General features: G+C 41.3%; 1 protein-coding gene across 1 annotated transcript in view; it reads left to right on the top strand.

Moving 5' to 3' along the window:
- NGLY1 (N-glycanase 1) overlaps window positions 1-16,859 on the top strand; it is a 63,370-nt gene that overhangs the window by 34,727 nt on the left and 11,784 nt on the right. The window contains exons 6-10 of the mRNA XM_010846451.1: window positions 7,521-7,743; window positions 10,845-10,966; window positions 12,115-12,260; window positions 13,915-14,025; window positions 16,163-16,327. Coding sequence (XP_010844753.1) covers window positions 7,521-7,743; window positions 10,845-10,966; window positions 12,115-12,260; window positions 13,915-14,025; window positions 16,163-16,327 — 767 coding nt within the window. The remainder of the gene's footprint in view (window positions 1-7,520; window positions 7,744-10,844; window positions 10,967-12,114; window positions 12,261-13,914; window positions 14,026-16,162; window positions 16,328-16,859) is intronic.

Consider the following 16,859-nt stretch of genomic DNA (forward strand, 5'->3'; position numbering starts at 1 on the left):
CTTGAGAGTCCCTTGGACTGCAAGGAGATCCAACCAGTCCATTCTGAAGGAGATCAGCCCTGGGATTTCTTTGGAGGGAATGATGCTAAAGCTGAGACTCCAGTACTTTGGCCCCCTCATGCGAAGAGTTGACTCATTGGAAAAGACTGATGCTGGGATGGATTGGGGGCAGGAGGAGAAGGGGATGACAGAGGATGAGATGGCTGGATGGCATCACTGACTCGATGGGCATGAGTCTGAGTGAACTCCGGGAGTAGGTGATGGACAGGGAGGCCTGGCGTGCTGCGATTCATGGGGTCGCAAAGAGTCGGACACTACTGAGCAACTGAACTGAACTGAACATCCACACATCTGTTAAAATTTTTTAATTCAAATAATGTATTTTTAGTTTAATCATTGGCATGTGATTTTTTTAAAGATATAATGTCACTGGAACTTTAGTCCATGCGATATGTGATGGCATTATTAGTGAATTTTAATGTGAATCTGAGAAAAAGCTTATTCAGAATGAATTTATTTGATTCGACCACTGACTCCCCTTTAACTGGCAGTTACTGCTATAGCGTATGCATGTAGAAGCCGGCTGCCTGGGTATAGATTGAGCTCCACCTCTCACCTTGCATCACTGAGCAAGGAATTTCATCTCCCTGCTGGTTTCTTCATTCGATAATAGGAATGATAATTCTCAAAATAGCTAGACTAGTGCATGTGCGTGGCTCAGAGCAGTGCCCGCCACATTCATCAGCCAGTAGTTGTTTTCATGAATAGTCTTAGGATTTTAAATTTTGTTGTTAAGTTTTTCCAATTTCAGCATTTTTACTTTGAATTTTTATATAATTGTTTTTTTCTGTGAACTCATTTCCTAATACTATATTTTCTAGGGGTGTTCTGTAATATTCTTTTGGTGGTTGATCTGCTATGCAATAAACATTTTTTTTCCTCAGTTTAAAAAACTGTTATTTTACATTGAAGTAGAGTTGATTTATAATGTTGTATTACTTTCAGGTATCCAGCAAGGTGGCTCAGTTATATATGCATGTATGTCTACTCTTTTAGATTATTTTCCTATTTATATTATTGCACAGTATAGAGTTCCATGTGCTGTACAGTAGGTCTTTATTTATCTATTTTATATACAGTGGTGTGTACATGTTAATTCTGAGTTTCTAATTCATCTCTCCCTTACCTCCACAAGCATTATACAGCTTTCTGTGTAGTGCAGGTAAGTTTAACAGAGTGTCTCAATTCTTCTTCCCATCCCTTGAGACCCTACTGTCCTTCATTTCACTGAACTAGACACTGTAGTCACCCAGCAGACTAAGTGAGGAAAATGACAGATTTTACGTTGCCTTCCTTCATTCATTCTTTGGACACTCTCCCAGTATGCAGGCCTGAGTTTTCTTCTTTCTGAAGACCAACCTCTTCTACTGTTTCTTTCAGGGCAGGTATTCTGGAGGTGAAGCCCCTCAGTTTTTCTCTGCCTGGGAAGGTCTCTATTTCTCCTTCACTGTTGAAGGATGATATCACTGGGGTGTAGAATTCTGGTTGGTGGGGTTTCTTCCTTTCTGTCAACGACACTTGATTCTCTCTGCTGTTGCCTGCTTGTGTGTGATGAGAAGTCGCCTGGAATTTCTGTCTCTATACTCGGAACCCTCACCAACCCCATCCCCAGCTTCATGCAGGGTTCTCTCTCCATTGTTCACTTTCTTCAGTTTGAGTATGATATACCTGGATGTTATGTTTTGGTATTTATCCTACTTGGTGTTTCCTGAGTATCCCAGATCTGTGTTTTGATGTCTCATTAATCTTGGAAGATTCTCGGCCATTATTACTTCAAATGTCTCTTCTGCTCCTTTTGTGTCTCTCTTTTCCTTCTGATACTCCAAAATAGGGTATCCTGTTATACTCTTACTTATCAACTATTTCCACTTTTGCTTGATGTGCTAGGCCATTATGAAAATTCTCCCACCGTAATTGCATGTTCTGGGTGTTTTGTTCCTTTGTTTTCATTCTCTTTCTCTTTGACTCTCAGATTCTGGCAACTTGTCTTCAGGGTCAGTAATCTATCCTTGGCTGTGTCCAGTCTGCTGATGAGCCCATGAACGGCATTATCTCTTAACAGTTTTTGCTTTCTTCCCATCCTTCTGCTTACACTGTGCATCTGTTCTTACATGTGGTCTCCCTTCTCATTAGAGCCCCAAGCATGTTAATCATAATTATTTTCAATTCTCTTATTCCAAAATCTGTGCTGTATGTAAGTGGTCCTGATGCCTGTTTTGTCTCTTCAGACTTTTTTCTTGCGTTTTAGCCTGCTTTGTAATTTTTTGTTAAAAGTTGAGTATAATGTGTTGGGTAATGGGAACTGAAGTGAAGAGGCCTTTTGTGGAAGGCTTACGTGTCCACTCAACTCGTTTAACTACACTGTTTAATGCTTGGTGTGAGTGTCGGGGCCTTCAGGTTCCTCTGGTGTGCTTGGGGCCCTCTGTGGTCTCCAGGCTCCCTGAGGACTCCTCCTGAGCTCATCTCCCTGCTGCAGATGGCTTCTTGTAATCGTGCCCTGTTGCTGTACTGGGATCCTGTTGGTGGCGAGACATGGGGGAGGAGTATCCTACAGCCTTAGGGCTAAGTCTCGGTGTTGTAGGGACCTGTGTTGAGGGGCCTGGGTCACCCCCACAGTGAGACAGGAAGGCCAGAGGGGCCTAGAGTCAGGGAAGTCTGGGGCTTTGACCTGAGTAGGGCAGAAGGAACACAACAGGTAGTGTGCATTGGTATTGTGAAAATCAGAAGAGACTGGGCTTTTGTCTTTTAAAGTTTATGAAAGATACATTGGATTTACAACCTGAGATCCCAAAAGCCATGTGAAGGTAGGGAAGAGGGGCTTTGCTGGAGGTACAGGGAGCAGTGTGCGCGGGGCAGCGGCGTGAGGCATCATGGGGAAGGGTGCATGGCATGGTCTGCTTGTGTCGGGTTTGGGGAGACATATGAGGTGGGCCAAGACCATGTTTTGTTTGACATTGAATTTCAGACAGAGCAGAGCATACTGAGTTTACATTTTTAATCTTTCAAAAAAGAATTAGAGGTAAAATGAAACAAAGGACTTGTAATGAGGTTTAGAAGTAGAGAATAAGAACCAAGGAAATTTGAAGGATGAATGCATCTTAGAAGGCTAATGCTATGGTGTTAGTATGATTGAACTTAGAGCAGAAGTACTAAATAACCTGTTCACTAGGCAGGAAGAAGTAAGATGACTTCTCAGGGAAGTCAGATGTTCTTAATGACTTAAGTCAGAGGGTTAGGCACTGAAGCATTAAGCAAGGGAAAGACACAGGGTGCCCTTCAGGAAAATCAGCCTAGCAATCACTTGTAAGATAAAGAGAATCAAGAGGGTACAGGAGAGAAGAATTCAAGCACACTAGAAACAGAATTTCCCTAAGAGGAGTAAGAAGGCACGCAGGGGGTGCGACTGCAAGGGAAGCGGTGGGTGTGTGAGTTGCTGGGGTGCTTGCGGGTGATCGGATGTGGAGTCGGGGGCATGGAAGGAAAATGTGCAAGAGGACCGCCTCTCTCTGAATTGCAGTCAGTGTGGGCAGGCTTTGAAAGGAGGTGAGGGGTCTGCGTTCAGGCCCCTGCTGGACATCAGCTGGGCCCCCACATGAAAATGGAGGCCTGGAGCTGTTTTGGAAGTCACACCTTGACCTACACTTCACAGTGACAGGTGAAGCCATGCAAGTGAGTGAGATCGCCCAGGTTGAAAAGACAAGGCAGCAGGGAGAAGGGGGGCATTGCAGAGGTTCTAGAAAGAAAGGTAGCATTGGAAGGTATTTACATTTAAATTAATTTATATTAAATGACCATTAAACATTGAGTTCTTCAGTTGCATTCAATACATTTCAAGTACTCAGAAGCCATCATTAGTAGCAACCCTACTGGATGGTGTAGGTATGAATTATTTCCATTATTACCAAAAGTTCTGTCAGATGGTTGCTGTTCTGACCTGTCTGAGCTCTTAACCTGCACAGACAGGACTCCACTTGGAATTCTGTGAGTCATAGTTAAGGATCTTGCAAAACCAGGGAGCACTGACCCTCTCTGTGTGATGTGCGTGCTCCTAGCTGGGAAGCTGCACTGTATCCCAGGAGGACAGACTCGGAAGCAAAAGTGTACTATGTTCCTTACCTCCTCCCATCCTGTGTGCTGAACAGTGATGCTCAGTTAGACTATGAGACTTGTTAGCTCAGTTTCTGTGGTTTATTCCAGTATTTACTGAGCACCTACTGTGTAGCAAGCTCAGCTGCTGAAGAGACGGTAAACAAAGTCCCTGCAGTAGTGGATGAGAAAGCCAGAGACAACTCCTCAGATCTGGCAGGTGGTGAGTCGTGCTGGGGAGACAGGCCAGGAAGACGGAAGAGAGCGCACGCAGGGTGCTCTTGGGGGAGGGTCGTCAGGAAAGCTTCCCTTGAAGCAACAATTTGTTTTCTGGTGGAGGCCCTGCCAGCTGCACGGGCTCCCTGAGAGGGGGTGAGCACGCCGTGCTCAGGGGCTGCAGAAGGGAGATGTGGCTGCAGCAGAAGGAGCACGACCAAACAGTCAGGGAGACAAAGAGGATCTGTTAGCTTCCTCCTGTGGCTGCTGGCGCAAGTTATCACACACTTGGTTCCTTAAAACAGCAGAAGTGTACTGTCTCACAGTTGTGAAAGCCAGAAACCCATCAGCCGCATCCCTCGGCCAAAATCAGGATATTGGCAGGGCCACGCTCCCTGGAGGCCCTCAGGAGATTCTTCCCTGCCTCTGCCAGCCTCTGGTGGCCGCCTGCAGTCTTTGGTTTGTGGCTGCATCACTCCCGTCTCAAAGACAAACATCTTCAAATCCTCCTCCTCTGTAAAGTCTCCCACTGCTTCCCTCTTGAAAGGATACATGTGATGCATTGAAGGTCCATATTTAGTAACCTGGGGAATCTCCTTGCCTCAGAGTCCTTAACTTCATCATATCTACAGAGGCTTTCTTTCTTTTTTTTCCTTCATGGTGACATTCACAGGCTCAGGGGTTAGAATGTATATGTCTTTAGGGGGCCATTTTCAGCCTCCACGTGGGCCAGCTGCAAAAATAAGAGACTTTGGGTTGTATTCTGAATGAGATGGAAAATCATTAGAGGGTTTCAAATGACATGAGCTGTCTTGTGTTTTTAAAAAGATCACTTTGCTGTAGGGACTCAATGGAGAAGCAGGATGGTAGTGCTGTTTTTCCAAAAGTTCATTTTTGGAAATGAACATTCACCAGTATCTCTTCGTTGAGAAGTCTTCATATTGTACAGGAAAAGCTAAGCTCTTCTTGCCAGTCAGTCTACCCTCCTACTCCACACTTAACAGCTGTTATCATGTGATGTGTTTCTTTTCATATCTTTTTCTGTTTATATACATCCATAGGTAGTTATATATAAAAGTAAACAGTTTATGTTGGCGAGTTTACGTGAAGTGTGTCATCGCTCATGTTCAGCTCCATGGGGTTTTTCTCACATGTCTTGGAGGCCACCTGCCCTTCCCCTAATGCTCTGCAGTGTGCGCGCGTTGCCACTCATACTGTGTCCCAGTGTCCCACGGACGGACGTTGAGAGGGGGACCAGTTTCCTCTATTCTCGAGGCTTCCAGGGAAAATCCTTGGAAAGCATGCCTGCCTACCTGAAGGAATGTTTCCCCGGGATGGGTGTAAAAGTATCCAGGGCATGTGCTGCTTCTGTACTACAGTGGGTCCCTGGCAAACAGGCTGTCTTCCAACCTGTAACAGAAGGGTCTGGGGGTGTTCGTTTCCACTTAATGAAATAATTGAACTTTCGTATGGACTTTGCTAAGTTTTCTAATGATTTTGTGAATATTCTTCCTGATTTGTAGACATTCTTTATACATTCTGGATACTTTTCTTTGTTAGATGCCATTACGTTTTGTTCTCAGTATTAATTTCATTACTGTACCTTTTGAAATTGAAAAGTTATCAATTTTAATGTGAGAAAATTATTTTTACAGTTGTATTTTGTTTTTAACCCCAAAGTTGTAAACATAAACTTCTTCTTTTATAATATTCTCTCTGTGTATGGTGCTTATATATATGTGTTAGAAGGAATGGAGGAAGAATCTGATATCTGGACAGCTGCTTGTCCCAATACAATTTGTCTAACAGTCCTTCTTCTTATAATTGCTTTAAAGGCTAGCTTTATTAAATACTGTGCATCACTTAGAAATCTGTCTTTCAGGACTCTTTCTTTTATTTCATTCATCTGTCTGTTCTTTACCAATATCACAGTATTTTATTTAGAATTTTTTAATGTGTCTTGAAGTACTATAGACAAATTTATCTTAAGAGTTGTGTTGACTATTTTGTGCATTTCCTCTTTCTTATGAGTTTCTTGCAGTTAGCCTGTCAAATTTTATGAAAAATTATTTTTTCATAAAAATAATTTTATGAAATTTGTGAATTTCATAATTTTATAAATTTTGTGTGTTGGGATTTCATTAAAGTACGGGTTAATTTGTAGAGAATTAACAACTTGAGGATATTTTTTTCCCACTCAAGAACATAATATGTTTTGGCTTTTTAATTAATTAATCTCTGTAGTTTTTTCTTTAAAATTTTTTTATAATTTTGAAATATATAAAATATAAATACAAGAATAGAGTATAATAGATTCAATACCTGTGCCCAGCATCAGATTTTATTAGATCTTAATATTATGCCATATATTTCCTTCATATATGTGTTTTTTGACTATTTAATAATAAAACATTAAAGACAGGAATGAGAGACCCATCTGTGTCTCCCAGATTCTTTTCCTCTCTCCTTTCCTTCTCCCCAGAGATAACACTGCCTTGAATGTGGTTAGAGACCCTTTTATTTGATACAGTGGATATAATACGGTATATCATGTTTACTTGCAGCATTGTTGTAAATATTGTAAACATGGTTGTGCTTTTATGTGTTTTGTGGTAAGTATTCTCAGATGAATTAAATTGTACAATTGAAGCACTAATAGTAGAAAAGCTAATAGGATGATTTTTAATATGTCCAGAATTCTGTGATTTCTGCCTGTAATTTTGTGATTGTTTCATATTTACTTGTGTTTATGTCTGATAACAGGTTTAATGCAGTCATTTAAAAATGTTTTTCAAAATCAGACTTCTGTTTTAGAGCGGGTGGTAAAGTAGGAAAGGATAGCTTTATTACTTCACTAGGCAACAGGGGGACACAGTGGGCTTCTGGGAAAAATTGTATCCCCAAAGTCAGACTTACTTTCTTACTTTCCGTGGCTGTGCTGAGTGCGGTGTCGGTCAGAGGATGCGGTGCTCAAGCCCAACGGCTTGAGTGTGCCTCAACGGTGCTCTCACGACTCTGTCTGCATCCTCCCATGAAGACCTTTTAGATCGTCTTCTGTTTTCATTTATTTCAGCTTCATATTTGAGAATAAAATGTATGTGGGTGCTTTTATTTTTTTTCTGCTTTAGGTCTTACTCAGTTCTGTTCTAACTTTTCAGGTACTAATGTAAGTGAAGAGGATTTTCTTTTGCTGGAGCTTTTACACTGGTTTAAGGAAGAATTTTTTCACTGGGTAAACGACATTGTGTGCAGTAAGTGTGGTGGCCAGACTAAGTCCAGAGGCGAGTCATTACTCCCCAGTGAAGAGGAGCTGAAGTGGGGTGCGAACAGAGTAGAAGACCACTACTGTGACGCATGCCAGCTCAGCAGCCGATTCCCACGGTGAGTGTCCGCAACAGTGAGATCAGAGCAGTCCCTCGTGGAGTGGTTAGAAGAGAATTTTATTAAACCAGCTTCTAATCTTCACTTTTGTTATTAGAAGTATATTCCTCCAGAACAGGGGTCGGCTAGCTGTGGCTGACAAGCTCAGTCCAGCCCACGTCCTGCTTTTGTAAATGAGGTTTTATTGGAGCACATCCGTGCTGCTTTGCTAACTCATGGTCTGTAACTGTTCTCATGTTACAGTGGTAGAGTGGAATACTGGCCACAGAGGCCATATGGCCTCCACAGTCTAGAATATTTGCTGTCTTGCTTTTTATGGGAAAAGCTTGTTGACTCTTGAATTCAGTATTTTCCTAGCAGTTTAATGCTGTAAATTGCGAGTTTTTCTTCTTTTAATACATAAATTTTAACTTTCTGATAACAATAATAATAATACTGATAGCACATAAAAATAATGCTAAAAGATTAGACTAATACTAATCCTTGTGATGGTAAATACAGTGCTGCACTTAAATCATCAGATGGTAATATGGAAGGTGAAAGTATAAAGACTGTCGTGTTTTATATTATTTTTTAAAATAGTTTCATTTTTTGAAACTAATTTTATTTTTCCTTTTTAATGTTTACTGTCATGATGTTGTTAATTGAAGCATGCTCAGCGTATGTTACATTATTTTCAGGTATACAGCATAATGATTTGACATCTGTAGACATTGTGCAATGATCAAAGTAAATCTAGTTACTTTTGGTTGTTACACAGTTAAAATTTTTTCTTTGTCATGAGATCTTTTAAGATTTATTTTTTAGCAATTGATGGGTGAATGGATAAAGAAGATGTGGTGTTATATATACACCGTGCAGTTCTAGTCAGTTGTAAGAAAAGAATAAAATCTTGCCATTTGCAACAGTGTGATGGACCTTGAGGGTGTTATACCAAGGAAATAAGTCACACAGAGAAAAACATGTACTACATGATTTCACCTGTGTGTGGAATCTAAGACCAGAGCAAATAAACACACAAAGCAAAGCTAATCGACACAGAGAAAAAAGATTGGTGGTTGCCAGAGGGGAGGAGGGTTGACGGGTGGGAAGGACATGAAGGGAATCAAGCATAACATCCAGAGATAAACCAGAGCGGTCCTGGGGCGTGATGCACAGCGCGGTGACTGTAGACTGCCATGGTATCGCGTCGGACTTTATTTTTAATAAAGACGTTTGGTGCCTCCCCTGCCAACCTAACCTACCCTCATATCTCTTGATTTTAAACTAAAGGAAATGGAGCTTTTCTGTTAACTTTTTCCATCCTTTAATATACAAGTCTCTTATTAGATATTCTTAATTGATAATACTTATAAAATTTGGTTGTGTCATTAGGTAAGAAAAGATAGCAAGTTTTTCTTTTTTTTAAGCAAGTTTTTTAAATACCTGATTTTAGGGGCCTCAGTACTCAGTTCTGTCGTAAGGGAGAATAAGTGCTGTGATATACAGAGTCCAAGATAAAGAGAATCCAGTATCCAATAATTATCTGTAATTAACACCAGTTGTTTCTTCATTCAGCATATATGTGCACAGGTACTTGCAAAGATCTGAAGATAAAAATATATATCATCATACGTAGATTGTCCTCATAAACTCTAGGCTGTGGGTGTGGACTGATAGTGCATGGGGTGGGGCAGAGGCTACGGAGTACAAAGGTCCTGTGTTCACACCTTGTCCTTTTCCCTGCGAATCGTGCACTGGGCTGGCTGTTCTCTGTGTAGGGTTGGGAGGATGGACACTACTCATTAGAGACTGTGACCTTTCACCTTGACACGGTGTTGAGGCGTGGAGGCACAGGACACCCTAATTCTGCTGCTGTTACTTCCTCATGTAAATAGACCACTTGTTTCAGTAACTACATTACCTAAATTATAAATTCATTTAACTTAGCGCAAGCCAGAGCATCTGCTTGATTGAAGACAAGCTCGTCACTGCCGAGCCAGTGCATTTGTGAAGCTGTGTCCTTTCTGCCTGAGCTCATGGCCAACATTTCTGCTCAGCTGGGCACTTTCCCTGTGTAGCTTTATTAGCCCCAAATATAATATGCAAAATTTGATGTTCTTCAGCTTTATGGTAACTTTAGAACTGGAGTAACTGTTTTTGTCTTTGTCCGCACTGTGCGGTTTGCAGGGTCATAGTTCCCTGACCAAAGATTAAACTTGAGCCCCAGCAGTGAAAGCACCCAGCCCTGACCGCTGGACCATCAGGGAAGTCCCTGGAGTAACTTTTTAAAGAATGTGGAAAATACATTTCAAAAAACCACTTCCAAATTAGCAAGCACCTTCAAGTGAATTGGAAAAATAGAAGTGTAATCCAAATGATCATTAGAAAGAAAAATAGTGTTTTAAGTGTTAGTAAAATTGAGTTCAGCTAAGCTTTCAAATCTTTATTAAGCAATTTATGTTGTTTAAGTACAATGAACTAATTATACCACTTGTTAGGCTAACACTTGTGCTTAAAGCAGATTTCACAGAGAGTCTCTGCCTGTCCAAAGCCTGCCTGTCTTGCAAGGCCCAGTTCAGATGCAGTCTCAACTCCCTGAACCCTGTCCCATAACACCGATTCTGACCTGTTGTATGGCTTGTATCATGTCCTGTCATGTACTAAAATTATCTGTGTTCTGTCCTTTGCTCTCTTAGAACCGTAAGCTCCTGAAGGCTGTGCCAGTGTTTAGTCATTTTTCACCCGGGATTCTAGCACAGTGCCTCACACATTCTAGACTCTGTAATCGTTCTTTAAGAATATGAAGTTAAGAAAGATTACTGTTTAGCACAAAGGTGACATCTCTTGTGATTCAGACAGGAAAGGATCTGCCAGCAATTCAGGAGACTCCTGTTCAGTCCCTGGGTGGGGAAGATCCCCTGGAGGAGGAAATGGCTACCCACTCCAGTGTTCTTGCCTGGAGAATCCCATGGACAGGGGAGCCTGGCGGGCTACAGTCCACGGGGTCACAGAGAGTCAGACATGACTGAGGGACTAGCACTTTCTTTCAATGTAAATTCTTTAGAATTCTTGGTTTTGATAATGAATGAGCACTTTTTGTTGTTGTTACTTTAAACCAGGTATAATAATCCTGAGAAGCTTCTGGAGACGAGACGTGGACGGTGCGGGGAGTGGGCCAACTGCTTCACGCTGTGCTGCCGAGCCCTGGGCTTTGAAGCCCGCTACGTCTGGGATTACACAGGTGCGTAGTGTGGTGGGGGGCCCCGAGGCTGGGATGCACACTCCTGCCTTGTAGTCTGAGGCTCCGCTTGCTTTCTGTAAGATAACAGGTTTTTTTATGGGGAGCACGGATCTTTTTTTTTTTAATGGCTAGTACTTTGCATCATAAATATTCTGTAACAATTTGTAGATACCATGCCATTTTTAGTCATGCTGTTTCTCTTTGGATAAGAACATGTGCAATAATGTTCTGTAGAAATTCTTTATTTTTGTAGGGATTATAAGATTTAGTAATTTTAACTCAGTATACAATAAAAATATAATAAAAGCCATGTGAGACTTATATTGTCTTTATTTACTTATAACTTGTATCACTTACATGTTCTTAGATTTTTTTCACTTGTGTTTTTCTATTGTTTTCTTAGGGTAAAATGAAAGCTTCACTTAATAGTTACTTGGTTGTTTTTTTTTTTACAATCAAATAGAGATCATGAATAACCAGACATCCACTGTTAGATCTCTGCTGGTCTACAGTTCCAAAGTGGAATTAACTCCTTCACATTAGCAAACTGTGTGTATTAGCCCCATGGTTTTTGTTTTTTGCTTTTTAAAATTTTAATACTCATGGGCATAATTTCCAAAAAGTACCATGGGCTGCTCAATTGCTATGTGTACTTTTTTTTTAAAGAATGATGTATTGTTGCTTAGTGGAAATTTTATTGATCATTTGTTAATATTTATTTATCGTCTGTACCGCCAGAATGCAGGATCCTAGTCCCCTGACCAGGGGCACTGACCCTGTGCCCCCTGCAGTGGGAGCATGGAGTCCTAACCACTGAGCCACCAGGGAAGTCTCAGCTCCATGGTTTTGATGCTGTTGTTCAGCCTGTTTGCCCCTTTTAGAGGTTTAGCTCACATGATTTCTAACCAAACCTAACACTGACTTTACTGAAGTAGAGTTTCCAAGACATTTTCCAAAATTTCAGAGAGAAATTAGAACAACCATTCTAGAGTCTTGTATACCACAGAATGGTCAGGCTTAGTCATTAAAGTTCAGTGTTGCTTGTTGCTGTGTGGTTCTCTTCTTGGGCACCAAAGGTCCTTCTGGTTTTATACACTGAACTTTTGTTTCCTCCCCCACTGCCTCTCGCCCGCCCGTCACATGTGTAGACCATGTCTGGACGGAGGTGTACTCACCATCACAGCAGCGCTGGCTGCACTGTGACTCGTGCGAGGACGTCTGTGACAAGCCCCTGCTCTACGAGGTCGGCTGGGGCAAGAAGCTCTCCTACATCATAGCATTCTCTAAGGACGAGGTAGGACATGGGGGGAAGAAATGCGTCCTAGGAATAAAATTAGTTTGCTCTTCTGACAGCTTTTGAAGGTATAATGGACATAGACTAAGCAGCATATATTTGAAGTGTACAATTCAGTAAGCGTTGCCCTACGTCCACACCCCTGAGATAACCTTTGCAGTGGAGCTGTGAGGACACCCGTCATCCCTGCAGTGTCCCTGTTGCTTCATCTTCCCTCATCCTTGCCCCTCTCCCTGCAGTCCCCCACAGCTACTTTCTGAGACCATAGATGAACCTGCATTTCTGGAGTTGTGTATAAGTGGAGTCATAGTTACTCTCTTTGATGGGGGGTGCTTTTATCTTACTCATCATAACTATCTTGAGATTCCTCTATGTGTTTTCATGTATCAATAGTTTATCCTTTTGCTGAGCAGTATTCCACTGTATGAATGTACCATGCTTTGTTTATCCATTTGCCTGTTGATGGACATTTGGGTTTTTTCCAGTTTTTTACCATTTCCAGTGCAGCCGCTATTGTCTTTATATGACAATATAAAGACACAAGTCTTTGAATGAGCATAGCTTTCTTTTCTCTTTGGTAAATGCCTACAAGTGGAATGACTGAATCACATGGTAGGTGACTTTAACTTTTTAAGAAGTTAGCTCAACTATTTTCCAAAGCCATTTTATATTCTCACCAGCACTATGTGAGGATTCCCAGTGTCTCCATACTCTTGCTAGCAGTATGGTCTGACTTTCTTGTTGGCTCTTTTAATAGATGTGCAGTGATTTCATTTGCATTTCCTCAAGGACGAATACTGAGCAGCTTTTTATGGACTTATTTGTCATCCATTTCTCCTCTTTGCCCATTTTTTTTTTTAATTGAGTGGTTCATTTTCTTATTCTTGGGTTTTGAGAGTTCTTCATATATTCTGAATGCAAGTCCTTTTTCAAATATGTGCTTTGCAAAGATTTTCTCCCTGTCTGGCTTGTCTTTTTACTTCTATTAATGATTTTTAAAGAGAAAAAATTGATAAAGTTCAGTTCATCGATTTCTTCTTCTGTGGATCTTGCTTTTTGATGTTACATGTAAGAGATGTTTGCCTATCCCAAGCCACAAGGATTTTCTCCTAAGTTTTCTCCTAAGTTCTAGAAGTTTTATGCTTTTAGTTTTACATTTGTGTCTGTGATCCATTTTGGGTTAACTTTTATGTATAGTCCAGGGTGTGAATTGAAATTCATTATTTTTCAAATGGATAATGAATTGTTGTAGCACCATTTGCACCATTTGTTGAAAAAGATTATTTTGTCTACTGAATTATCTTTGCACCTTTGCCAAGAAACAGTTCTATAATGTATATATATTTACCATTTAGATATTCAGTACAATAAAATGGAGTTTTTATTTTTTGAATTTTATGAGATCAGCTTTGTAGATAAATTCTGATAGCTAATTGTTGGGAAAATTTTATCTCCTAATCACAGTCTTCCTTGTTTGTGTACCAGTTAGAATATGAATAAAAAGCATATTTGATTTTTTTGTACAGATTAAAAATTTTAATGAAAAGATTAGCATTTAAAAATTTCTATTTAAGAATTGCATGCATTCTAGGTGTTTAGCAAATTAATGTTGATGGTTGTAATCTTATTAAATATTTGTGTCTTGTAATTCGAGGTGGTTGATGTCACTTGGCGATATTCTTGTAAACATGAAGAGGTAATCTCTAGAAGAACTGAAATTAAAGAGGAAGTACTTCGAGAAACTATTAATGGACTTAATAAGCAGGTATGTGATGGGTGTTTGTCAGTTTTGAGAAGACATTTGAAATTTTTTATATAATCAAGAATAGCCAATTTTTAACCCATTGCAGTTCTTTAAGTAGTATGCAAACAAAAATATTTAAATATGTTAAATGTCTTTTTTTCATTAAAAATTTTGAGGACTCATTTTAAATATTGTGGGTGTGTTTTTTGGGGGGTTTTGGGTTGTTGTTTTTTTTTTTTGCCTTAAATTGCCACATTTCAAAGTGAAAAAAAAATTCAATATATGTAATACTTGACATAAATATTCTGCCTTGGACGTCCCTGGAGGTCCAGTGGTTGAAGACTCTGTTAATGCAGAGGGCAGCGCCTCGATGCCCACGTTCCCTGGTCAGGGAGCTGAGATCCCACGTGCTGCCAGGGGTGACCAAATAAGTAAAAGTCTTTACCAATTCTCCTCTTTAAAAAAAAAAAAAAAAAAAAAATATATATATATATAGCCTTATTTTTCTAAGCGTCTCTTGAATATTATTACATGCAATTACCCTTACGTATATCTACATGGAGAAGTTTCTGAAAGAAGGCACAGCAAATTGTTAACTGTGCTTATTTCTGAGGAGAACTAGGGGTCCAAAAGGGGAGTTTCAGCTTCGATTTTATACTCCTTTTGTGCACTGAAATTTTTTTTACTATTCCCTGGTGGCTCAGAGGTTACAGAGACCTGGGTTTGATCCCTGGGTGGGGAAGATCCTCTGGAGAAGGAAATGGTAACCCACTCCAGTATTCTTGCCTGGAGAATCCCATGGACGGAGGAGCCTGGTGGGCTACAGTCCACAGGGTCACAAAGAGTCAGACACGACTGAGTGAATTCAGCTATTAAGTCAGCCAGCCATATATATGTGTATTATTAATTTTTTTCATGATTTAAAAAACAACTAAATTTGCATCTGGCAGGCAGTTAGAACAGGGCAGATCACCTTACAGTGCTTGAGATCCAAGGTGAGTCTCCTCCTACTTGGACTTCTGCCATACCCTAGTGTGCAGCCTTTCCGAGTGCCTCAGCTGAAACCCCGGGGTGTTTGCTGGAGCATAGGAAGGGCCTGGACTCAGAGACCACCCTCCAGCACTGGCGGGCCTTCTGCATCTGTGCCCGGCATCCCAGTGCACCTGCCTGCTGGAAGCGTGGCTCCCCGTGCCGCTTGGTTGGTAGGTGGCAGGTGCCTGGCAGGGAGTTCAGTTCGCCTCAGTTTGCTTCTTCCCTTGGGCCACCATGGTAGCTTTCTGTTGCATTCAAACAGGTGCCATGTGTGTGTGTGGTCCCCTGCTTTCTTCATCTTCTCACCAGACAGCTGGTCTTACTCAGAACCTTCTGCCTCTGTTTAAAATCTGGGCCAATAGCGGACATGGAAGGGCTTCCCAGGTGGCGCAGTGGTAAAGAGTCCATTTGCCAGTGCAGGAGATGGCAAGAAACCATGGGTTCGATCCCTGGATCAGAAAGATCCCCTGGAGCAGGAAATGGCAACCCGCTCTAGTGTTCTTGCCTAGGAAATCCCTTGGACAGAGGATCCTGGTGGGCTGTGGTCTGCTGCTGCTGCTGCTAAGTCGCTTCAGTTGTGTCCGACTCTGTGCGACCCCATAGACGGCAGCCCACCAGGCTCCCCCATCCCTGGGATTCTCCAGCAAGAACACTGGAGTGGGTTGCCATTTCCTTCTCCAATGCATGAAAGTGAAAAGTGAAAGTGAAGTTGCTCGGTCGTGTCCGACTCTTTGCAACCCCATGGACTGCAGCCCACCAGGCTCCTCCGTCCATGGGATTTTCCAGGCAAGAGTACTGGAGTGGGGTGCCATCTCCTTCTCCAGGGCTACAGTCTATGAGGTCACAAAGAGTAGGACACGACTGAGCACCCACACATGCACACATACGCAAAGGGTGTGGAAAATTGGATATGGGTGCTAAATGATTTCTCAACATGAAAGTTAGAAAATCATCTTAACTTTCCACAGTGTCGTTTTTATTTTCCAAATAATTGTATGTATGAAAATAAAGTTGGTTAGTCAGACATTGTTAAAATTCAAATGTGTTAATTATAGTCCTGCTTACAGATGGACCCCTGCATTCTCTTAATCTTTAATGATTTTTTTTTTTTAAACGTGAATTACAGAGGCAAGTATCTTTGTCAGAAAACAGAAGGAAAGAACTTCTCCAGAGGATTGTTGTGGAACTTGTTGAATTCATCTCTCCCAGAAGCCCTCAGCCTGGAGAGCTTGGAGGGAGGACGTCTGGGTCCTTGGCCTGGAGACTCGCCCGAGGCGAAGCGGGCCCAGAGGTATCTGCTTCACTGCAGCCCGATGACCGCCTCACTGTCCCACTTCCTGTCCCGCGCCCTTTTCATGCACAAAACCCGTTGACCACTGCCTTTCAATGAACTTTGCAGAGTAATCATTACAAAGTGTAAACATTTGAAGAGAGCTAATAATGGATTGATGTAGTATAATTACACACAGGAGTTAGCAAAACAGTTAAATTGGGACTTTTCTATTGTTACTTTATGTAAATTTCTAGTGCAGTTATAACTTTTACTGAAGTACATGAAAATGCATGAATTATAAGTGCACAGCTTAACAGATTTTCACAAACTGTTAAACACATAACCACTAACCAGAATGAGAAGTAACGACTAGTCACCACCTTTCACCCCTAGGAGTGACCTTTATCCCGGTTTCTAACATCAGGGACTAGTTTTGCCTGTTATTCTGCCTTATGTAAATGGAATCATACAGGATGTACTCTTCTATGGGCGGTTTCTTCCTCTTACGCTATTTAGTGAGATCATAGTTGCTGCTGTATGTTTATAGTAC

The sequence above is a fragment of the Bison bison genome, unplaced genomic scaffold, assembly GCF_000754665.1.
Source record: "Bison bison bison isolate TAMUID 2011002044 unplaced genomic scaffold, Bison_UMD1.0 scf7180017864236, whole genome shotgun sequence".
Taxonomy (NCBI): Eukaryota; Metazoa; Chordata; class Mammalia; order Artiodactyla; family Bovidae; genus Bison; species Bison bison.